Raw genomic sequence first — 25,412 nt, 5'->3', positions numbered from 1 at the left:
AACCCGGATAGTTTTCATGTGTGATTACAAATGTTACTGTTTGTGAACTTTATGAGTTATTCAGCCTTATCATAAGACCCTGCAATAAAGGACTGTAGTGAACTAATTTTACACCACATTCTTCTACACTGCTTTTTCAGTATAGTTTTTTCGCACAAAAAGTTTACATTAGTTTTGATTGACTGTAATAGACATAATGGTAAGAAATAGCACTTACGGTAGGTTCTTTGAGTCTTTTGAAGTCTATATGAAGATATGCACTAATGCCTTTAGAAGAGCCAGGCAGTGTTATGCCACGAATGAGAAGAACAAAAAGTACCACATATGGTAGCGTTGCAGTTATCCACACAACCTAAAATGTAAAATTACTGGATAATAAAAGTCATAAAATTACAAAAATAAATAACAGTAATGAATTTTGACATGACCATGGAAAACATTTGGTTGGCAAATAAAAGTATACATGCTAAAAACTGTTTCTGTGTCACAAATGGTCCATTTTATAGTATATTGCTTAGTAAGGTTCTCACATGGATGTTTATGAACTGTTGACAATTATCTTTATATCTTTATTGTACAGATTGCATTGTATACCTAACAATTGCATTACCATGTATCTAATAAAAAATGCAATTTATTGCAGCTTACCAGTTCTTAGATGTGATGGCTGCATTAGTTTTTTCCTGCTCTTTTTCCCTTTACTTTGACCTGGTTATTCTACCGGTAACATATTTCAAGTCCTAGGATGAGAACACTCACTCACCCTTCTGTATTAATACAGCAGAAACAAGATAGGACAACACAATCCTGCCCTTGTTCTATTGTCCATTACATTGAGGGGAGTGGTTCTGTAGTCCTCAGAACTAATTTTAAACACTGTAACTAATTAGAGTCAGCACAGGCAGAGAACACAAAGTATGGTATGTTTAACAGAACAAAAGAGACAAAATAAGAGAAGTTTATTGTTAGGGTTTAGATATACTTTAACACTTTCACTGCCACAGCTAAAAGCAACAGGCCTATAGAACACAATGATGGCAATTGTAATTTTTCATGTTGTATGGTGTTAGTGCAACCATTTATTGAATCTGTATTTTTAAAATTTAAAAAAGACACAAATGAATTTAAGTGCCTACAAACACAAGTGATTAACTAGACCACAAATGTAAATGTTAAACCTCATAATTGAGTGTGTCTGAGGAACAGTGGAAAACTACAGTACCCAGAATTGTCCAAAAAGCCTTTCCAGCTCATCAATTTTGAGTTAACCATAAATGTCGGCCCTTGTTCCTCCTATTCCAGCATATGTAGTAATACCTATATGTGTTGCGCATAAATGGTGTATGTGTGTAAGCCACAAGATCGCATTAAATTGCATTTGCATAAAAACATAATCCCTTTATGAACATTGTGTACTCACTTTACCTAATGGTCACTAATAGGAAGACATTGTGACTATGGCTTATGTTTAAAAATAAAGTGGCAAAAATATAATTGAAAAATGTAAAAAAATAAATAAAAGAATTGCAGTAGGTGTAAAAAAATAAAAGATCTTTGTTCTATCACATCAAGCAAGATTAGTGATTAAATTTAAATTTTTTAAAACCTGTAAACCCACATTTCTTGTCAGAGAAAATGTATTTACTGTATAGTTGAATTTAAACATATAATTTATGTTAAACTGACATTTTAATGTCTCTGAAAAAAGAATTTGTATGTTTTCAATGCCCATGCTAGGCTGCCCCTCCAATTATAAGAGTGCAAATAGTTTTATGCTAGTATGTTACACAACATGCACATTTTTTTCTCCCAGAATGATTTTTTTTTTTTTAAATAATAAGGCTAAACTATAGACAAATACAATGTTTACTAATGTAAAGTATTATTGCTTTCACTGGATAATGGAATGGTGTTTTATTTCCAGTGTTATATTAATAAAGATCTACATAACATGAAAGAATAACTTCAGGAAAAAAACTAAGAGGGTTATTCACAAAGGAGCCAAAGGATCTAGACGTAGCTTTGACTGATCCTTCGGCTCACTTCGGCCGCTGGAGCCCTTCGGTTTAGTCGAACCGAATGGCTGCTGTAAATTTTAAAGGAGAACTATGGGGTCAGTGTTTTTCCCCATAGTTCTCCTTAGGGTAACGGGAGGACACAAACTAGCGTCCTCCCGTCACCCTAAGCTCAGTATACTGAGACGCCGCACCTGGAGCGGATCCCGACTTAGATGACGGGATCCGCCCAGCTGCGTGAGTGACAGCTGACTCTGCCTATCTAGAGGCAGAGCCAGCTGTACCCGCCCCCTCCCCCGTCCGTTCCGCCAGTCAGCGCTGGCAGATCAGAGCGGGGAGAGGGGAATCCAGCCCCTCCCCCTGTCACGGCAGAGAGCCGTGATAGTATCGAGAGGTGAGGGAACCCGGTATGTTTTCCCTCACCTCCCGATCTACTTAGCCGACCTGTGACAGTCTCATTGTCACAGGTCGGCTTAGAACTATGACGTGAGTGGAAATCACTCATGTCATAGTTCTCCTTTAATTAAAGGGGTACCCTAATGAAAATAAGCCTACATGCCTGTAGACCCCCACAACCAACACCCCAGGGCTTGTGAGGAAGAGGCCATTGTCCCCATCGGCATGGGGACCAAGTGCCAAGGGCATGTGACCAAGTGCCAAGGGCATGTGGCCTGGTATGGCAGGGAGGGGGGCCTCCCTCGCCCTCCCCCTTTCCTGCCCTGCCAGGTCTGTGCCTGGATCAAGAGTTTTCCCCATTTTTGGGGTGAGGTTCCTCCTTAAAATTCCTACCAGACCTAAAGGGCCTGGTAGAACATTTGGGGGGAACTCCACACATTTTTTTTAATAGGGGTCCCTCCTATCTTTCCTACCAGACCGGGATTGGGAAGGAGACCCCGCACTGTTTTTTTTTTTTCTTTCGTTTACATTTTGTAATTACTTCTTTAACATTTTGTTTTTATTTTTTTGACATTTATTTAAATAATTTTTCAAAATTTTTTCCAGATGTTGGATCAGCTGAGTCGAACGGCTTCTGCACTTCGGCTCAGATGAACATGCAGAGCATGTTTTGGCTGACCGAAGCCAGCCGAAGCCAGCCGATGTACAGCTGATTTTAGCTGATGTACGGCTGAAATCAGCCATACAGAGCCAAATTGAGTAGCCGAAAGCCGTTCGACTCAGTTCACTTTGGCTCGGTTATTCACTTGGCTAAGTTTTAAAAATCTGCTGTCTTAAGTGTTAAGTGCAAGGAGGTTATGCCACTGCCTCTCTCTCTCTCTCTCATTTGTATACAATTTACTGGTTCAATGAGCGCTAATTGTATAGCTTACACCCCGCTCTGACAGGAGAGCTATATGTCACCTACACTTCAGGCGCACTGCAGACTCTTCCCATATTTATATAAATAATTAGATTAGAATTAGATATAATTAGAAGTGCGTAATGCTGTATATTACAGTTGCTGGGTTCTAAGTAGTTTCTGACTATTTTATGATGTTCATGTAGGAGAAGACAAAGTGTTAGCTCTTTTGTCCATATTCTGTTTAATTTTTTAAAGATGATCCTTTATGTGTGTCTGTAAAAGTCTCACCTCAGATTTAATTTTGAAAATCTGGTAACTTTATTACAGCTTGCAAATAATTTTGTGATACAAATACTGTTAAATAGTTGTATTGCCTTCTTGAAGTTCAGCGTTCCATATATTTATTACAATAATAAATGAGGTAGTAAACAAAATAATCAGGTAATTAAGTCAGTGGCCAAGATAAATACTGCTATACTAACTTAAAATATGAACTCACCAAAAATCCTCTCCACTTTGCTTTTAACAAATAATACAAAAAAATTTACTCACTTTTCCTGATGTCTTTACTCCTTTCCATAAGCTGAAAAACAGGACTATAAGAACAGCAAAAAGGCACAGAGTTAACTGCCATCGTGGGAGACCAAGGTCATGAATTCCAGCACTTTCATGCAGATGCAGCACTCCACGTCTATGGTAAAAGATAAATAGTTGTAACTCTAAGATTTCCTGAAAAACAGCCTTTTCTTATTACCGAAACAACAGCTGGAACTAATAAAAAGAAATCACACACAATCTGTGCTTCACATTTTAATGATTATTTTTACAAAGCAAAAACAAAAAACAATTAAAATACATTTTTAGAGAATACATTACAACTTTACATATATTGACAAGATTTAAAGGACTGGTGCAAACAATATTGATAGTTTACTAGTATACTAGGTTGAACTACCCACTGGCTTCTTACACTGTATCAGGACGTCCCAGGCTTTTTCTGTCCCCCCTGAAGTTGTACATGTTCTTGCCACCTATTGTTTAATTATTCATAATAGAAAGTATATTGAAATTGCCTTAAGAACTCTGGGAACAAAACTCTGAGAACACTGTCAATATGATCTTCCCATCAGAGTCCCTAACTATTTTAATTCTATAGCACTTGACAAAAACTGAAATGTCAGTTTTAGCTGTACTTGCCCTTTAACTCTGAGAACAGGATGTTCCTGACATACTTGCAGCAGTGTATGTCAACAGACACAAAATTGTACATCTCTATGCATTTTTTGCCTACTAGAGGACAACATGAGGGCTGGTGGAGGATAATGGCTATGCTATTGTCCACCATCACGTGGGTCTCTTTGTCTTCGTTGTTCTGCACTTAGTTTATTGAGTTTGAGATTGTTTGCTGATGTTTGAGATTGTTTGCTGATGTTATCTGGACTGAACATGTGACTAGGATGGAATTCTGATTTATACACTCTGTTTTAATAAATGGAGTAAGTGCTGTTTCTTTTATCTCTTTTTTGTATTTTTTTACTATCAATTCCTTTTTAAGGGACATACATATGAGACCCTATCTGGGGAGGGGCAGATGCTACGTGTAATTGCGTCTTCACACAGTTACATGCAGACCCAAACCTGCATATCCATACGGGTACAGGTGCCCATACTTGGATGCACACTGTCTGTATCCAAGTGCGGGGACACCCAGACCCACAGTTAGGTGCAGGTTTGGGTCTGCATGTAACCATGTGTAACTGCGTGCAGCTGCATCCACCCACAGAAGGTACAGGCTGCTGTACGAAATTATAAGCAGGACTGGTCCCTGATAGAATTGGGCCTTTGCCCAGACGTGCACGCTGTACAGACATGCGCTCCCCCATGTGAATGAGCCCTTATAGTCCAAACTAACCACAATATCAAAAGTAAGAAATTCACTTCATTGTTTTCAAGGCCATCTCATGCACATACCCCCTTGCAATACATCATCTAATGACAAACTAAAAAGCCACAAAATTCTGCCAGTTCTCACTGAGGTGCATGGCAATAAGGACCCATTCACACCAGATGCATTAGTGTTCTCTGCCCAGCACAGTCCAAATGCATAGACAAGGCAAGACTTATTTACAATGGAGTCAGTTCACACCACCGCATTGCAGTGATGCGCGATGAAAAAAAGTACTGCATGCATATTGCAACATAGTACACTACATCACAATGTGGTGCAGTAAATAGAACTGAATGACATGTCATTTTGTGACATTTCAATACCATTAAAAAAAAAAAAAAAAAGTTAGTGTGATTCACTATTTTGAGTGCATAAGCCTCACTTCTCACATGCCACAAGTGGCTGCTGTCCAACACAGATGCCAGCATGAACAAACCCTAAAGCACTGAAAACAGGAACAGAGTGGCTTTATTAACCTGATATGTTACCTTATACTGTACACTGTATATGAATAATACTAAGCAAAGCACAGAGGCTTCCCATGTAACTTTGTTATTCAGTGAGACTTAACCAAACTTCCATACGTTATGTTTATGCCTGTGTATCTTTTCTTTGTAAGTCATCTGTTCATACCAGGTTTGGAATGGTGATATGATATAAAGTTAAGTTGATTACTTAAAGTGACACTAAACTCAGGAGTTAAAATCTTAAAATGCATTCAAGTACCTTACCTAGTAAAAAAATGTAGCTTACCGTATATACTCGAGTATAAGCCGTCCCGAGTATAAGCCGAGGTACCTACTTTTACCCAAAAAAACTGGGAAAAAGTATTGACCCGAATATAAGCCGAGGGTGGGAAATGAGGCAGCTACTTATCACTTGGCTTCAGATACTCAAATCATCTCTAAATCCATGCTGACATTGTCCTTTCTTCTGGAGGGTGGCTTTACGGTCCCTGTGTTTGTCGTAAGGTAGCAACCGCTCCAAGCTCACTCCCGTGATGGACTACAATCTCACGTTTAATTTACTTTGACTGGTAGCTACCTTAAAACACACACAGGGATCATGAGTAACAAAGATAGCCAACCTCCATAAGGCAGGAGAGAATCAGCACAAATTCAGAAATGATTTGAAGATCTACAGCTAAATGACGCACAAATAAACTACATTTGTGTTAATAGTTAAGGTACTTGAGTGCATTTTTAAGTTTTAGCGTCTGAGTTTAGAGTCAGTTTAAACATTTTATCATATTGTACAAAATGCTTGGTTTGTGCTAAATGGCAAAAAAGGAATAGCAGTATAGACTGCCAGTGATGATCACTATTAAAGTGCAGAAGAGTTTAACTCATTAAGAATACTTACTCATAAAATTGTGCAGCTGGAGTTAATTTGTACTTTGAATATTTTGTTCCATTTTCAAAAAGAGAAGCATTGAGAAGACTTGGGTCAGTGCAATTTGCAGTGTTCCACACATTTCCACATGTGGTCCAAGGAAGCTCAGAGGTGAAGGAAGATGCCAAATAGTATAATGACCATGCAATGATGACATTGTAGTAGAAGCCCACATAAAGTGCTATTAATATCACAGTGTAGCCAACACCTAGTGAATAAAATAAGATCTGTAAGACAAACTTGCGCTACATGTACAACACAAAATTCCCTAATATTAACCATCAGAATAACTTTACACATGTTTTGTATACTTAATTCTCTCTTATAACTTCTCTCTTATAAGCAACAGCAGATATATTGTCTTGTAGGTTATCTTGCTTTTAAAGGTAGTAATCTTGGACTTTGCTGTCTCATGGGGCACATAAGCCCATAGGGAGTTTGTGCAGGTATCAAGAATCCACACAACAGCGCGGGTTGCAAACAGGCCGCAATTAACTTTATTACATGTGTACATGAAATGGGCATATGCAGTTGATGTACATGAAAACAGAAACTTACATTTTTGTTAGCTTTCCTCATTATATCCACATGGAATTTTCTGCCTCTGTGCTGTGCAAGCAGTGTGAAAATATCCCCACTTCCCTGGACAGTGTAAAGGCAGAGCTAGTGTTTGCTGATCATGTTACAATGGGTGACAGGGAGAGGGGGCAGCTGATTATAGCCTAATTACCATCTGATCCTGGTGTCTAACTGAAGTTCCTTTGGAGAAAATTTTAAATTTTTAGACTTCAGGCCTAATAAAATCTTCATAAAAAATGAAGAAAGTCTGCAATGTGAGTCATGAAAATGTGTACATGTATACATCATCACTGCACCTCTTTATTACTACAATAAATGCTAATCACTTACAAAAGGTGGAAATGCACGTTAAACCTAGCTCTACAAAATATAAACTTTTGTGCTCACAAGCAAGCATACCCTAGTTCCTCCCTAGGGGCCACAGCACATAATGTATATGGCAAACCAAGTACCCTAGACCAGGGATGGCCAAACTCCGGCCCTCCAGCTGTGGTGAAACTACAAATCCCATGAAGCATCTGTCTCCGGAAGTCATGTATGTGGCTGTGAGAATCTTGCAAAGCCTCATGGGATTCGTAGTTCCACCACAGCTGGAGGGCCGCATTTTGGCCATCCCTGCCCTAGACAATGCACTTACATTTCCTATTTGGAACACAGGTCCAGCTTCAGCAGAAAATTAAATCCTGTATTGGTGGGGGGGGGGGCGTGGCCGACCATGGAGGAGTGAAGACGCACGGATTTGAGCTCTGCCGATCCGGGGCTATTACTCAGTAGACTGTTCAGCTCAGGTATTACCTTTTGCCCTATGCCCGGTGCCCAGACCTCGCCCGAGACTCCTTCCACTTCCTGGACCTGGGACATCGCCTCTTATTTCAGGCACAGCACGATCGAGACCACATCACAGGCCGGCCGCACCATGGCACCAAAAGCCGTCCCGCCTAAGGCCGCGGCTGCGCCCGCTCCCGCATCCACTCAGGGGCTCCGTTCCTCCACCTGACCCTCGGGACCGAAGGCCCTGGGCCCCACGTTATCCCCCACCCAGCCATCCTCTCCGGTCTCAGTGGCCTCACAGGCGCCGTGTAAGGAACCAGGACCCTGATGTTTCCCCCACTGAATGTGAGACACTACCAGCCTCTCTAGAGGACCGTGAGTCACAGCCACCTGCGGTGCCCCTGGACCCAGATCACACTACAGGGGAGGTACGTGAACTGTTTACAGCCTTTAGAGCTGACTTTGATTCCTGGGCCCTGAGGTTAGAAAGCACCCTGAGGGGTGAGGTGAGAGAGCTCCGCCAGAGGGTGACTACCGCAGACACTAACATCTCGGCCCTATCAGACTCGGTGACATCCCATGACGCCCGCCTGGGGGCACTAGAGGCTGCCCAGGCGTCTCATCGCACCCAACTCCAACAGCTGCAACTGAGAGTGGAAGATGGTGAGAATCGCAGTAGACGCAATAATATTCGCCTGCGGGGGATCCCTGAGGCTACTGACGGCCCCAATCTACACGCTCCCATCACCGCTATCCTCAATCTGGCCCTAGGTAAACCTTCCACCACCTTCATCGAACTGGACAGGGTTCACCGTGTATCCGGTGCCACTCCGGGACCCCTGAACCGTGTTAGGGATGTCCTATGTCGGGTACACTTCTACGCTATTAAAGAGGAGATCCTTCGCTCAGTTTGGAGAACAGGTCCTATAGACTTTGACGGCGCCTCCATCCAACTTCTCCCAGACCCCTCCCGCCTAACCCTGGCAATGTGCAGGACCGTGAGACCTCTGCTAGATGTTCTCCGTCAGGTGGGAGCTACCTATCGCTGGGGTCACCCTTTCAGCATTCAAATTCGTAAGAGCTCCGGGTCCTTCCATCTCCGCTCCCCAATACAGCTGCCTGAACTTTTTGAATTCTTGGAGACAGACCCGATCCTGGTGCCGGACTGGCTGGACTTGCCTTTCACTTGAGTGAATTCCCGGCCTTTTGACGCCTTACCTCATCGCCGCAGCAGGGCCCGTTCGAGATCGTCCCGTAGAAACCGGGGACCGGTTGGGGCCGGGGCCCCGTCAGCAAATGAGGGTTAAACTACTGTGTCCGGCATACCCTCGGCTGTATCCTCTGTCAGGCGCCTTGTTATTCGTTTACCTGAAATGACTTTGTCTTGTACTATATTGCCTTCACTAACCATTTCTCTTTCATAGGCTTACAGGGGCTGCGGCTGGTCCATCTTGCTCCTGGCGGGCTTCGGATGTGGATCGGTTCCTCATGGCGACCCCCTTCCACCTTTAGCGGTTTGGGGGCGCTGTGGGGGGCTGCTGGACTCCTGGGATTTACCTGGCCCACTCGAACAACCGGAGGGCGGGGGGCCCTTGGACGACCCCTGATCCCGTGGCACACCGGATGGGTGTCTACTGGCTCACGGGTCAGCTCACCCCCCGTCATATATACTAGGCCGTGCCGTATATTACATTGTGTTTTTTGTCATCATAATGCTGATCCCCCGAGGAACGAATACATGCCTTATGTCTCAGGGGCCTGTCCTATTGCCTTTATCCCATATTGTTGCCCGGGACCCCACCCAACCAACTTTTCCTTCCAGGTCATTGTAAGCCGCGGTTGACCTGGGCCGTCTGGGGGTGAGCTGACTGTTCCCATTCCCTCTTGGCCTTTCGGGACTAGCGGGGGGGCTCCGGTGGACACCCCCATGCTGCCTGACCGACGGCGAGGTATTCTGAATGACCCCCTGACCTGGAGGGCTCCTTACAAGGCTCCCACCAGCTCACGGGTTGCCTCATAGTATATTCAGGGTTTTGCTATGCCCTGGCCTATGCCTTTCATTTTCCGGTAGGCATACTGTTTGACCTGTTTTTACTGTTGTGTGGTATTACTGTTTATGCTCTTTGTGGTTGTGGGGTGGGGGCTGGCATGGGTAGATCAACTTGACGATCCCCCCTACCCTGAACAGAGGTGGGAGGGGTCCGCTCTCCTCTTGTTGGCACTCTTCCCGATTGTGGGGGGGGGTCGCGGACGTGGGGACAGAGAACACCGGAATGACTACCTGCCCACTTGCCGCAGGAAGTCTGTTGGGATGGAATTGATGTTATGCTTAGTTCTAGTGGGTGTCGAGACCAGTTGCAGTATTTTATGTCATTTTCATAATTGGGCCCTGGTAGGCACCTTGTTCCTTCATTCTCGACCACTTCTCCCCACATAGGTATTACGTCTCCTATTGGAGACTGTTGTATTCTAGCTTTGACTAGACGCTTATCCTTCCCGTAGCGGCTCCGGCTGCGCTTTTAGTTTTGTATTTTTTTCCGTCCCTTTCCTGTGTCGCTTATCTTACTTTTCTCACCTATCCCCCCTACCTCCTCACCTCCCCCTCTAGTTCTATTTCAGCTTTTTCTTTTTCTATTCCTCCATTATATCCTTTATACCCATCTAAGGTTCCTCCTGTCTCTGCCCCCTGTGGCCCTGTCTCCTCTACCCTCGAACTCTGATTTGTTTCTTTTTTCCCCTTTTCCCACACTCTCTGCCATGGCCACGCCTGTAGTTGCCCCCGCAGAGCTGCGCCTATGTACCTATAACGCCAGGGGTCTGAATGTCCCATCCAAAAGTGGGCAGATCCTGTACCACATGCACAAGTCCCAGGTGCAAGTTGCCCTGTTTCAGGAAACACATTTCCAGACTGACCACGCTCCATTGTGTGCCAAAAGGTATTTCACGTCCTGGTACCATAGTACCAATGCCATCCAAAAGTCGCGGGGGGTCTCTATTGCTATCCACAAATCTCTTCCAGTAGTGGTTCTCGACCATAAGGCAGACGAATTTGGACGATACCAATGGCTCAAACTGTCACTTTGGGGTCGGACCTACACCATCGCTAACTTCTATCTCCCTAATACTGACCAGACTGCATCCGCGCTCCGGCTTCTGAAGGAGCTGGAGGCTTTTGCGGAGGGCATGGTGATAGTGGGGGGGGATTTCAACTTGGCCTTGGAACCCAGTCTCAACCCGTCCACGGGACGGGCTGCCCTTTCCTTTGCCAAACTTCATAGGGTCTGGGTTCAACTCTCTCGCCTACACCTGATTGACACTTGGAGAGTCTTACACCCTCAAACTCGGAACTACACTCACTTCTCCGCACCGCATCACTCCTATAGTAGAATAGACTATTTGTTCACCTCCCATCCACTGTTGGACTGGGCTGTCTCCTGCGACATTGGCCCAATGATTTGGTCAGACCATGCTGCAGTTACACTGTCCTTGCAAATCCCGCTGGCTCCCGCCCAGGAATGGACATGGAGGCTGAATGAATCCTTGCTGTCTGACCCGAGTTGTGTCGCTGCTCTACAGGAGGGTATTGCCCAATTCCTAGATGTCCATGCTTCTGACCCCACTCTTCTTCCTCTTCAGTGGGAGGCACTGAAAGCGGTCCTGAGGGGCACACTGATTCAGCAGGGTTCTAGATTGAAGAAGGAACGGTCTAGGAAGATTAGTGAGGCCATTCAACACCTCACTGACCTAGAGACTCTGGCGAGCTCCCCCTCGCCAGAGCTCATGCTGCGCACCTCTAAGCCTCGTCTGCACCTACTTAGTCTCCTTGATTTGTCGACGCGTACATACCAGGGTAAACTTGAGACCAGGGCTTATGAGAAACGGAACAAGTGCGGAAGAGCTCTGGCTAAGATGCTGCACCCAAGAGCTACACATACCTATATTCCCCATGTTCGTTCCCCGGAGGGGACCCTAAGGCACTCGCCTACAGAGATCCAGGGTGCGTTCGTGGAATTTTACACATCCTTGTATAATCTTACGGGATCGGAGGCTTCATCCTCCAACCATGACGCACGGGTGTCGGCTTATGTTCATGACACTGCCCTCCCTGTGTTGGCGGACTCTGAGGCTGAGGCATTGGAGTCACCTTTCACCATAGAAGAGTTACTTGCGGCCCTCAAATCCGCACCCACCGGCAAGTCTCCCGGCCCCGACGGCTACACGGTGAAATTCTACAAACATTTTAGGGACTCGCTTGCCCCCTTCATGCTTCGGGTCTTTCACTCCGTGTCCCAGGGTGCATCGTTCCCACAACAGGCGTTGGAGGCGCACATCTCCTTGCTCCCTAAGCCTGACAAGGATCACACTCTTTGCACATATTTTAGGCCGATCTCTTTAATCAATGTCGATGTGAAACTGTTTGCCAAGATGATTGCTACCCGACTGAAGCCTCTTCTTCCAGGAGTGATCCACCCTGACCAGATGGGCTTTGTCCAGGGCCGAGAGGCCAGGGACAACACTATTCGGACCCTACTCCTGATGCACTATCCCCAAACGTCTCACACCCCTCTGTGCCTCCTATCTGTGGAGGCTGATAAGGCGTTTGACCACGTGGATTGGACCTTCCTCAGACACTCCCTGTTACAGTTGGATGTGCGCTCCACTATGCTGAGTAACATCATGGCCCTGTACTCGCACCCATCGGCATGGGTTCGTGTCAATGGCTCCCTGTCTCCCACCTTCCGGATTGCTAATGGCACCCGACAGGGCTGCCCCTTGTCCCCTCTCCTTTACGTTATCACCATGGAGCACCTGGCAGTAGCCCTCCATCAAAATTCAGCTTTTCAAGGCTTGCTTGTAGGCCCCCATAGATCTAAACTTGCTTTGTTTGCGGATGACCTTTTGCTCTATGTAACTCAGCCCCATGTTACTATGCCCACCAGACTGCTGATCCTGAACAACACAGACGGTGGGATTTTCTGCAACAATCCCCGGTTACCTCCCACCTGTTCACCTGTTTGGTGATTGCGAGACAGCATGTGGGGCCATAATCCCTAATGGTTCAATTCAATTCCTATGCTTTAAACATTCTGAGGGAATTTGAACGGTTTGGGGATCTGAGTAATTTTCGAGTTAATATCTCTAAATCAGAGATCCTTAATGTGTCTCTGGAGGACGACGATATTCGCCTCCTTACCAACAACTTCTCCTTCCGCTTATGCCCCGTTTCCTTGAAATATCTGGGAATCCGTCTCCCTAGGAACCTGGCTGATCTATACTCCCTGAACTTCTTCCCCATGCTTGCGGGAATATCCCGAGACCTGACGGCATATGACCGTAAATTCTTATCTTGGCTGGGCCGGATCAACGTGCTGAAAATGGACATTGTCCTGAAGTTCCTTTACCTATTCCAGACGCTACCCATCGCCCTCCCTACTATATATTTGAGACGTGTTCAACAGACATTCACAAAATTTGTGTGGGGCTCTTCTCGACCCAGGCTCAGCTACAAAACACTGGCTCTGCCGAAACGCAGGGGGGGGAGCCGGTGCACCAGACGTCTTCCTCTATTATGCCTTGGCGGTGTTGGTCCGCATTGTGGACTGGTTCCACCATGCTGGAGACAAACAATGGGTACATCTGGAGGCAACCCTTACAGCTGCTTACCTGTTGGCCTTGCCTTGGATACCACCTGGCTCCAGGGTCAGGTCCCCAACCTTTCCTCTTTTGACCTCACACACCCTGAGGTTGTGGGATCGATATGTCGCTCGCTTGGGCATCTCATCTTATTTAGGCCCAATGACGCCACTCTTCGGTAACCCGGCATTCCCTCCGGCATTGACAGAGTCTGTGCTGGGTCGATAGGACAGAACAACACACCATCGCCTGACCTCAGCCCTGAGGGCCCAGCCCAAGGACTCCAATGCGTCCTCAGGCACATCCCGGGGAACTTGGTTGGCGGAGGGGCAGTTCCGCTCATTTGTCGCCTCCTTCCCCACGACGGAATGCTTCCGGGCGGATCCCACTGCCTTTGACTCTTTATTATTGGCCTCCTTGCCTCCAACACATTCGGTTTCTCTTATCTACTCTGTCCTCTCCGCTGCGACTTCCCCTACTCTACCGACCTACACATCTGTGTGGGAACGGGAGATGGGGGTCTCCGTGACGGACGCTGAGTGGGATCGGTCATTCGTACTTACCGATTCCCTATCTATTGCCAGTAAAGCTCACGAGAAGAACTATCTGTACCATCTAGTTAGGAAAATCCTAACTAGATGGTACAGATGCCCGGCAGTCCTCCACCATATTTATCCGGCTACCCCACATTCCTGTTGGCGTTGTGGGGAACCCCTGGTACACATGACGCACATCTGGTGGAGCTGACCTATGCTTCAGGAGTTTTGGCGGGGGATTCTGGGGATCTACCTCAGAGTGACAGGTACTGCAATAGCTAATGATCCTAAGATACTGCTACTCTCGATGCTCCCTGGGTCCCTGAAGTCAGCAAAAAGAGGCCTCCTGCGACACTTTCTAACGGCTGCTCGGGCAGTTATCCCACGACATTGGTGTACACCGGTGGTCCCCACTCTCACTGAATGGGCTGTAGAGATGGACCACATAGCTGATCTGGAGGGCCTCTTGGCAGAGGAGCATGGGAATGGCCCTGGATATGTGCACACCTGGTCTGCCTGGCTCTTATTTAGGGAATCGGCTGCTTTTCCGGAGGCTGTCTCCTCTTGACTCCCTGGTGTTCTGAGGTAGCTGGATTCCGTGACAGAGAGTGGGCCCTTTCTTTTACTCGCCTTCTCAACCCCATCCTCCCTCTTATGCTTCTCTTATGCCTAGTCTATTCCTCTCACTCCCCTGTTTTCCCATTTTCTTATACCCTTCCTCCCATTAGGGGCTCCACCCTGGTTGACTCATGCCTCCTGTCCGACACCCATATCTTTTGTCCTGCTGCATATGAACCTCCTACTCGAGATATCTCACTATAGTGGGAATTCCGGTTGGCTGTCATATATACATGGCCTTAGAGCTCTCGAGTGGGGGCACCTGAGTAGTGTACCTTGATGACAGGCTCGCCCCATGACTATAATGCCGTTTGCTTTACATGCCTAGCTATCTACAGCTACTGACTCTGGGGCCTGCACTCTTGCTCCCTGTCTGGGTCGGATAAGAGAAGAGCCTTCTCTGCACTGTGATATCCCTATCCGGGAGTACCCCTTCACCTCCCCTTTTGTATTTGTTGTTATACTTATAACTGTTTCATCATAAGTATGATTGTTTTCCTTGATTTGTACTGAAAATTTCTAATAAAATCTGATTGAACCAAATCCTGTATTGGTGGGAACTATCTGTTTTTCTTGCGGTATAATTTGAGGTATAATAATAGTTTATAAACCAGTTGGGTCCAGATTAGTTTCTTATGTCTGATATGGTCCCATACAAAAAAATGTGCCTGAAATATGCGAGTGTCCTCATATTACTGAATGAAATTATAATAAACCACAGGGGCAGATGACATGCCAAACATCAGTCAATTGTAATAAAAGAGACATTTATGGCTAACAAATGAACTAATGACCCTTTAAGCTGGGGTCATCCTGTATGCTGAGGTTGGTTTACACCTAAATGAAAGGGGTCTGTTGTGCTGTGGCTGTTCAGAAATAAAGGGTGCCAAACAAACAGGTGAAAGAGTCCAAAAGTACCTTCAATTGTTCACAATTCAGTCAAACAAAAGACAGCCAACAGGTTTTGGGTATAACAACACTCCCCTTGCATCAGGGCTTGGAATGGGATAAGGATCTGATTGGAATATACTATATACTATCCCCTTTAGGGCTGGAGTTGTAATTGGCAGCAGCAGATATGCTGTGAAATGAAAGCTTTTTTGGAAGGCTGAAGGAGTTTTTAAACTAGCATTGAAAGGTAGAAAGTAATGGGGCAGATAGATCAGACTCTACTGGACGAGAAACTACAAGATAGGGGAAGGGCTGCAGCAGATAAAAAGGAGAGCCCTCCTCAAAAATTGATGAATACAATCCTAATTGTGAAATAAACATTATTTAGTAAACTTAAGTACAAAATGTATCGATGATTACAAAATGTAATGATGTTTGAATATATTCTGGGGCAGAGAGCTGAATACTTTATGTAACGCCTAGCCAAATATGTTGGATTAAACAATCAATTGATTACTTTGCTATATGTAAATTATTAATAGGGTTATTCACTAAGCTGCCGAAGGCAGCCGAGTGAATAACTGAGCCGAAGTGAACAGGGCCGAACGACGTTCGGCTATTCACTCCGGCTCAGATCGGCTGATTTCAGCCGTACATCAGCTGAAATCAGCCGTACATCAGCTGCCTTCGGTAATCCGAACATGCTCTGCCAATCCAACATCTGGATCAGCTGAGCCGAAGCTCTGGCAGCTCACTGGCTGCTGTTCGCCCCTATTTACACAGGGGCGAACGGCAGTGAGTGAATAGCAGAATGCCGCCGAGCGGCATTCGGCTTGGCTATTCTGCTTGGTAGCTTTGTGGTACCGAGCAGAATAGAAAATCTGTGAAAATAGTAGAAAAAAAAATATTTTAAAAATATTCTAAAGATGGGGGCGTGGCTTGGCAATGGCCGTTTGAGGCAGCAGACTCCTATAGCTCCGGACACAGCTTCTTCTTTACTGGCACCCTGAGCCACTTCATCGCCTGCCTGCAGCATGTCAAAGAAGGGCAAGCAGAAGGGGCGCAAGTCGACCCCAAAATCGGCTTTCCACCGCCAGTTCGCTGGGGCCCCTTCCTCGGGGGAGAGGAGGCCTCCATCCCACCACTCCACAGTACAGAGAGGGCCGCTGGATACCACTCAGTGTCAGGCGGATTTAGCTCCTCCCACTCCGCTTCGGGAGACTCGCCAGTCAAAGAAAGCGGAGGGGTCGGAGCTCCGACACCTAGAGAGCCCCCACTGGACCCAGCAGCAGGACCTGCGGACATCCCTAACATGAGCACGGGACCCGGAGGAGAGGAGGCCGTCGCCTCCTGTTGACCGGGCCGCAGGACGCCACCCCGCAAGGGACAGACTTGGCTCCTCCTACCCCGACTCCTGGAGCGGGCCGAGACGGGGAACTGGAGGACATGGACTCACAGCGGACGGAGGGGGACGACTGGGCCCAACAGCAAAACCCACAGCTGATCCCCCCCACTACCTGGGAATTGCCATCCATGAGGCACTGGCGGCCCTCTTCGCCTCACACAGAGGTAAGCTCCTCCCCTGTATTCACTCGGGCACAGGCCGGAGAAGCCCCGGCCTCAATTTCTATGCTACCCAGGGGGGAACCCACTATGGCACAGTTCCCATCTCCAAACATGGAGACCAGCCCTAGCCATGGGCTATCCCCACTGCCGCCTCGCACAGGCTTCCAACGGGCCCAGACACCCCCAGCCTCCTCAGTACGCCAAGATGCATGGGCTATACCCCCTATCGTGTCTGGGGAAGAGGGCTCATCGAGCTCCTGGCGCTCGGCTTCCCCTAAACTGCTGCCGACGGGGGATTCCCACTGGCCTGCGCTGGGTTCGCAGATGGAACCTCAAGTGGAAGCTGACCTTAGAGCCTTGCTTCAAGCCCTGCCGACAAAGGTTGACATTGCAGCACTCATTCCCACTAAAGCAGACTTTGAGGCTTTCACGGCCCGCATTGAATCCATATACAAACAAGACTTCGCTGAAATCAGACAGGAGATCACGACCTTTACATCTAAGCTTACGGATGTTGAACGATCCCATTCGGATCTATCAGAGAGAGTCGCCCTATTGGAGCGAACACAGACGTGCCACCAACAACAGACGTTTCATGTCCTGCTTTCCACCGACGACCAAGACAACTGGGGTCAGCGGAATAATATCCGCATCCGAGGCATTCCGGAATCCACTGCCGCAACTGACCTCAAGCAGACTGTTTGTGAGATTCTCAATCTGTATCGTGACAGCCCCCATGGATCCCCGATCGAACTGGATGGGTTCATAGATCACTGGGACCCCGCTCCACGGATGTAGCCCGCCCCAGGGATGTCATATGCAGAGTACACTACTATACTAAAAAAGAAGACATAATGACCCACGCTTGGAGGAAAGGTACGCTGGATTTTGATGGTGCCCAAATTCGCCTGTATCCAGATGTCTCCAGACATACGTTACTGATGAGATGCATTCTCCGTCCTCTCCTGGAGAAGATCCGTGACTGTGGTGCGACCTATAAATGGGGTTACCCGTTTTACCTTATTGTCCAAAAGACAATCCTCCACCTGTACCTCCCGGCGCTCTTCTCCTTTCTGCAAACGGACCCCATCCCTGTGCCTAATTGGCTGCAAGATCTTTTGGATCCTGGCAGCAGACCCGATGGGACCCGCGCCGCTGGACGCTCATCCTGTGTCCCGATCTCCAATCGATACCATCCATCGGATCGGTCAGCTAGACGACCCCTACAGATACCCAGGGAACGGGGTCCCCAACACCTGGCCCCATCACATAATGAACCATAGACGGAATGCAGTCGCATGGGCGGAAACCAGGTCATCACACCCGGGAACTCTGGGATGGTGACTTTGCGATTGCGTTTTTTTTTTCACCCACGAACCTGAACGTGGCAATTGACCGAGGGCATACCACTGTTAACTGTGCTCAATGTCTAACATCTCGGGGTTGTGTTCCTCGAGAGCCGTTTTTCCTTGCATTAGGGCAGTTGTTTTAGATACGCTTGTAAGAGAAGTGATTTACATGACTACCTCTCGCATTAACTTGTTTGTGCTGGTCCTCCCTGGGGATCTCCCCGGGCCCCTTGCTGGCCTCCGCCTGTACGGGGGGGCCTGTGGGGGGGCCCGGGGTATCCCCGGGAGGGGGGTCCCTGTGGGGACCTGGTGCCTAGTATCCTCAGGTCATATTCCTATGCCATGTTATATGCCTATTACCTTGGGAGTGCTTATTCTTGCTTCAGGGCAGTCCCTCTACATATGCCTGTAGGATAGAGATTTACATGATTGCCTTTTACATTAAGCGTGTTCCATGTCCAGCATCTCTTGGATGTATTCCTCGAGAGGAGGTATACTTGATCTAGGGCATTTATTCTAGGTACATATGTGGGATAGAGATTTATATGTATACCCTTAGCATTCCCTTGTTTATACTGGACCTCTCGGGGGCTCTCTCCGGGCTCCTTGCCGCCCTCCGCCTATATGGGGGCATTTGCGGGGGGGCCTGGAGAGATACCCGGGCGGGGAGTCCCTGTGGGGACTTATGGCCTAGTATCCTCAAGTCATATCCCTATGCCATGTTTTATGCCGATTTCCTTGAGAGCATTCATTCTAGCTCAGTGGTTCTCAACCTGTGGGTCGGGACCCCCGCGGGGGTCAAATTACAATTTGCCAGGGGTCGCCTAGTGGCTCTCGGCCGCCGGGAGATAAACACTTTCTCCCGGAAAGGTCGGGACCTTTCTCTGCTCTGTTTTTTTTTTTAGCCAATCACTATCAGTGACAGTACTGCGGAGTATGTACCTCATATGTTATATAGCCACACACTTTAAATCCAATCCTTCTAGTTCCAGCTGCAGAGCCCAGTCCCGTCTTGGCCTATAGCAGTGGTTCTCAACCTGTGGGTCGCTGTGCAAGGTGAGAGTCCTCCTCAGCTCTCTTCTAGCGCAGCAGTGTCAGTTCTCCTGCCACGCCTCCAGATGTCGCTGCAGCAGCCGCGTCATCCCTAAATTTTACCTTTGGGGGTCTGCAAGGTTTGATTGGGAGGCGGGCGCCCTCCTCTCCCGGCGAGGGGCAATCCCGTGGAGCTTTCGGGTGTGGGTTGGCCACCCTTCCCCGACTACACATGATACTCTGACAGACATGTATATATTTTGTATGTTTAAACTGCTCAGGTGCCAATCATTTACCTGTATTTACTCTCAACTGAAGCTGTGAACCCGGAGCTGGTTGGGACTTAACCTCTCCGAGACCCATTGCCAAGCCTATTCGTTTTTCGTTTTTGTTTTTCCCCCCTTAGGCCAGGCAATCCCTGGACCCCACGGTCTGGAGTTTTTGCCACTGAGGGTTAGACCTCCCATAGACAACCCCCTGTTCTGCTGATCTAGCAGGCTTTGCCCAACCCCTGTTGCCTTCCCCTCCCACATTCTCCTCCCGTCCCCTCTCTGCTTCATCCTCTTCTTCTTTCCTTTCTTCTCTCTCATACCTCCCCCCTCTCTCTTTCTCTTCTCTCTTCCCCTCCGCCTCTCTTCCTCATCCCTCCTGGTCGCCCTATACTACTGTCCTCCATTCACTTACTGCTCCCTCTAATCGCCAGGACATGGAGGAGCTGAAGCTGGTCACCATTAATGCCAAGGGCCTTAATACCCCTGAAAAAAGGAAAACGCTGCTGCACGACCTCGGGAGATGGGGATCCCATTTGGCTTTCATACAGGAGACCCACTTTAGAGCTGACGCTACTTCTTCGCTTAAAGATTTCCGTTACCCATTCTCCTACCACTCTTGCAACGAGTCTTCCAAATCCAGAGGGGTTTCTATAGTGCTTTCTAGACAGGTACCTTGGACGTTCACGGACTGTCAGACAGATGCTGAGTGACGGTATTTGCTTTTGAAGGGCAAAATTGGTCTCAAGGCGGTCATGTTCGCAGCAATCTCTCCCTTCTGACCTTGCTCCTCAGGGCACCTTACAAGGTAAGATCGCCTCTTACCTATCCTCGAGCGCTCTGTCCTCTCTGGCTGCACAGGGTAGGGAGGCTCCCATAACCTCGGATGAATTCAGCGCGGCTCTCAAAGCCACCAAGACAGGGAAGTAACCGGGCCTGATGGCTTCACGACCCACTATTATAAGGTTTTGTCCGCAGATCTGGCAGGCCGCTTTACGAACGCATTCAATGCCCTGTCCTCTTCTTCGCGGCTTACTCGAGACTCTCTCTCTGCTCATATCTCAGTTATCCCAAAAGAAGGCAAGGATCCCTCTTCTTGTGGCAGTTACCGCCCTATATCTCTCCTAAACACCGACCTGAAGCTATTTACCAAAATATTGGCGACTAGACTGAGCCCCCACATGCCTGCCTTGATACACTATGACCAAGTTGGGTTCATTCCAGCAAGGGAAGCTCGTGATAACACCATTAAGACCTGTCATCTTGTCCATTACGCGGCGAGATCCAAACTGCCTTGTCTCTTCCTCTCTACCGATGCTGAAAAGGCCTTTGATCGGGTCTCATGGGACTTCATGTTTGCTACTCTGAAGCACATTGGTCTGGGAGAACACATGTTATCCTGGATTTCAGCGGTGTACTCCATCCCAACAGCATGTGCCAAGGTGAATGGCGTTCAGACCCTTTTCCAATCACGAATGGCACCAGGCAGGGCTGCCCCCTTTCACCACTCCTATTCGCCCTCTCTCTGGAGTCATTCTTGGGCCACATTAGGTCCAATGTGGACGTGACTGGGGTTAAAATGGGATCAAAGGAGTACAAAGTATCTGCCTATGCGGATGACATGATGTTCTCTCTGACCAACCCGGTAATCTCCCTACCTAATCTTATGCTGAAATTTGCGGTGTATGGTGAGCTGTCCAACCTGAAGATCAACTTCAGCAAATCCACTGCCATGGGAATCTCTCTCCCACCTCTGCTCACTCGCTCTCTGCAGAATAATTTTCATTTCCAGTGGACAACCCGAGCGCTGAAATACCTGGGCACGTTCGTACCTCCGGACGTGAAAGATATCTTCACTTACAATTTCCCACCTCTTCTGGCACAGGTACGCGTGCTACTCTCCAACTGGCAGAAGGGCTTCTTTTCCTGGTTTAGGCGGTGCAACGCTATCAAAATTACTATTTTGCCTAAATTTCTGTATCTCTTTCAAGCACTTCCCATAGCGATCCCGGATAGGTACTTTCGGCAGGTTACCTCATTACTGATGAAATTTGTATGGGCTAACCGCCACCCTCGCTTGAGCCACTCCCTCCTGACTTTACCCAAAGACTCGGGGGGTCTAGCCCTTCCTGATTTACGAAAATACTATATAGCTAGCCATTTGGTTCGCTTAGTTGACTGGTGCAGACATTCCTCTACCAAACAATGGGTGCCCTTGGAGCAATCCATGTCGCCCTATCTCCTGCCTATGATGGCATGGTGTCCCTCGACTCTTCCCCCCTCGCTTAAGGCCCACCCCCTGATCGGGGCGACTCTGGCAGTAAGCTCAAAGGCACTTAACAGGTGTCGTCTGATTTCCGAGGCTTCCCCGCTTTACCCAATTATGGGTAACCCGGCCTTTCCGCCAGTTAACTTGTCTGGTCCTTTCCGACTCTTGCTCGCCAAAAACCTGTTTCAAGCATCTCATTTTCTAAGCAGAGGTACATGGCCCTCCATGCAAACCCTTACTGATGCCGACGGAGTCTTTGGCTTAGATCAATGGAAAGCTTACCAACTGAGACACTTCTTACTTACCTTACCGCCAGCGGCATGTTTTGGAAATACGCCTTTTGAAAGATTATGCGATTCTAGGGGACCGACGCGACATACTCTATCAGAGATCTATGCTACCCTTTCAGCACCAACTGACCTCGGGAAACCTGCGTTTCTGACGCACTGGGAACGAGACCTAGGGATCACCCTCTCAGAAGCCCAATGTCGGGAATATCCTTATCCTTAAGATCCTTATGAGATGGTATCGCACACCGGGGCTCTTACACAAAATATATGGTGGAGTTGCCGATGTCTGCCGGAGATGTAACGCAGATGGGGTACTCTACTTTATGTTTTTTGGCCTTGCCCTGCCTTAGCACAATTCTGGTCTACGGTCTGTGACATTGTAAAGAAGTTTCTGGAATCTGACCTCCCGTTGGACCCCTCAATCTTCCTGCTACACAACATTCCAATGTCCAGGAAAGCTTACTCCCAATCTGTGGTGCGCCACTTGCTGGATGCGGCTAAATCCTGCATCCCGAGCCTCTGGAGAAACACCTCCTCCCCTGCAATTTCTATGTGTGTGCGCCGGGTGGAGGAGATTAGTGTAATGGAGGACATGGTTCTTTCCTCCCAGGGCAGGCAGGAGCGTTACTCAAAGACGTGGTTCTACTGGCTGGAGTACATGGCATACTCTGTACGATCTGTCCCCCTTACACAACCATCGAGGGAATACCCCGTGAGTGGCCCTTTCAACAGGCTCTACCATGTCCCGGCAATCTCTACCTTCCCTTCCATGCCCCCTTGCTGGCGATGCCTTCCCTTCTTTTTGTCTGTCTACCCCTTCCCTCCTCCCTATTTTGTCCCCAAGTGGTTATTTGCCCTACCTCACTCCTCAGTCTACGGAAGCAGACTGGTGGACCCCTAGGCTTCCCCACCCCTGCCTATCAAACTTATTGCCTATTGTACTTCAGGACCTGTATGATCTACATTGCAATCACCCCAGAACGCCCAGACGCCACATATGATGTTGTACTGTTAATGTTAACTATTTGGTTACTTCAGCGAATGGGGCTGGAAGATGTTGATATACATTTGCAGTTTGTACCTGTACGTTCTAATGGCTCAACTGTTTATGTGTTGTATGTATATTGTAAAACGTTGGCTCAAAATAAAAAACGAAAGAATTAAAAAAAAATATATATATATATTTTAAAAATGTAAATACATTGTAAAATTAAAAAAGAAATAAAGATATTTAAAAAAAAGAAAAAGAACAATTGGGCGGAGTTAGCAGTGACAGCTATCTCTGCCCAACTGTGTCCTATTGACCGTCACCTGCTAGAGTCTTCTAGCAGGTCCTGGCCAATGAATAACAACTGGGCGTAGCTGGCCATGACATCAAAGCCGGCTCCGCCCAGTTATTATTGTTTAATGACAAATCAGCGTCCCCAAGTCATTTGGGGACGTGGGGCTGTAATTACAACTGGGCAGAGCCAGCTGTGAGATCATGGCTGGCTCCACCCAGCTGTCATTTGCGCGGAGAACGGCCAGCCTTTGGCAGGCTGTTCGCCCCGCTTCAGCTGTCAATTCAGCTCAGTTGAGCCGAAGCATATGCATCGGCCACCTTCTTCTGCTGTGTAGACTTTTTTTTTTTTACATTGTTTGAAATCTAAATGATTGTCTGAAATCTAATAAATATATACTTTTTTTAGCATGGAGTATAATACTTGCCTTTGAAACAGGGACAAATCTTCCACACAGTGGCTGCACCTTCTCTGTTGTATTGTCCAAGAGCCAATTCCATATAGAACAATGGCATTCCAGCAATGATAAGGAACAGTGTATATGGAATAAGAAAAGCACCTAGGAGAAAAACATAAAATACATAATGTTATGTTCTCAGACAGGGTTATAAAATACATAATTTCAGACATCAGATGTATTATAGACATGAAAGCCACATTTTTACAGCTACAAAAACAAACAATATCAATTAGGGATGCACTGATACCAAGTACAGTACTCGGTACAAGTACAAGTACGAATACTTTTCGAGCTCCAAGAAAAGTATTCTTGGAGCTCGAAAGGGAAAAAGGGGAAAAAGGGATTTGTACAAATCCTGGGATTTGTACATCTCTGTTTTAATGTATGATTTTATTTTTATAAATATAAATAAAGGGATGCACCGATACCAGTTTTGCGATTACAAGTACTGTTACTTGCCCAAGTACTTACAAGTACAAGTACTGATACATTTTTGTTTATTGTCATGTGACAGTTTTTCTAAAAGAATACAGACTAACGATTTCAGGACAGTGGTGGAGCACCAGAGCCAGGCTTAGGACATGTTTACACCACATTGCATGCTACAATGTGTGTGTGCTGATGTGCATTGTCTAGGGGCAGTGTTAGAACACATCACTTTTGTTTACTTTTTCTTTTTAAACTTTATTGAAGTGTCACAAAATTACACTTTATTTAACTCTATACACCACAGCGTGTTGCAGTGCGCTGCGGCACAGTGCAGTGACATGCTGTGCAGTAAGTTGCTGCAAAAATGCATATATTCTGAATTTTGCACAGTGCGCACCACATCTCATGTATAGTGTGAACATGTGATAGGGACATGGAATTGTTTTCTATGTGCCCTTGCATTGAGCTTGCAGTGATCTATGTAGATCAATGCAGCTCAAAGGACTTGGTGTCAGAAAATGACATGACAGACAAATATCCAGAAAATGTGAAAATTTCAGATATGGCCCTTAATTTAAAAAGGTAGCACATTGACACATGTAGATTAGCAAGACATTTTGACAATAAAGGAACAGAAATCACTCTTTAAAGTTGTTAAAGACGGATGTTAAATATATGAAACAGTTTTGTTTAGGCAATAAGAATAAAATGGTTCTATAATCAACCCAGAATATATGGGGCAGGAAATTGTATAATCTCAAATCTTGATTAACTTTACTGTTCC

The 25,412-nt window shown here is 46.9% G+C and overlaps 1 protein-coding gene across 1 annotated transcript in view; it reads right to left on the bottom strand.

Moving 5' to 3' along the window:
• Positions 1 to 217: 217 nt before the first annotated feature.
• Positions 218 to 25,412, bottom strand: part of LOC108797886 (sodium-dependent noradrenaline transporter-like) — a gene marked incomplete at its 3' end in the record, with an annotated part of 45,065 nt that continues 19,870 nt past the window's right edge. The window contains exons 2-5 of the mRNA XM_018569582.1: positions 24,167 to 24,298; positions 6,626 to 6,863; positions 3,868 to 4,006; positions 218 to 352 (exon numbers count right to left, since the gene is read on the bottom strand). Of these exons, the coding sequence (XP_018425084.1) occupies positions 218 to 352; positions 3,868 to 4,006; positions 6,626 to 6,863; positions 24,167 to 24,298 (644 nt within the window). The remainder of the gene's footprint in view (positions 353 to 3,867; positions 4,007 to 6,625; positions 6,864 to 24,166; positions 24,299 to 25,412) is intronic.

This window comes from Nanorana parkeri, unplaced genomic scaffold (genome assembly GCF_000935625.1).
Source record: "Nanorana parkeri isolate BGI_ZX_2015 unplaced genomic scaffold, ASM93562v1 scaffold1362, whole genome shotgun sequence".
NCBI lineage: Eukaryota > Metazoa > Chordata > Amphibia > Anura > Dicroglossidae > Nanorana > Nanorana parkeri.
The sequence above is the reverse complement of the archived record's forward strand: the minus strand, read 5'-3'. Positions and strand labels throughout refer to the sequence as shown.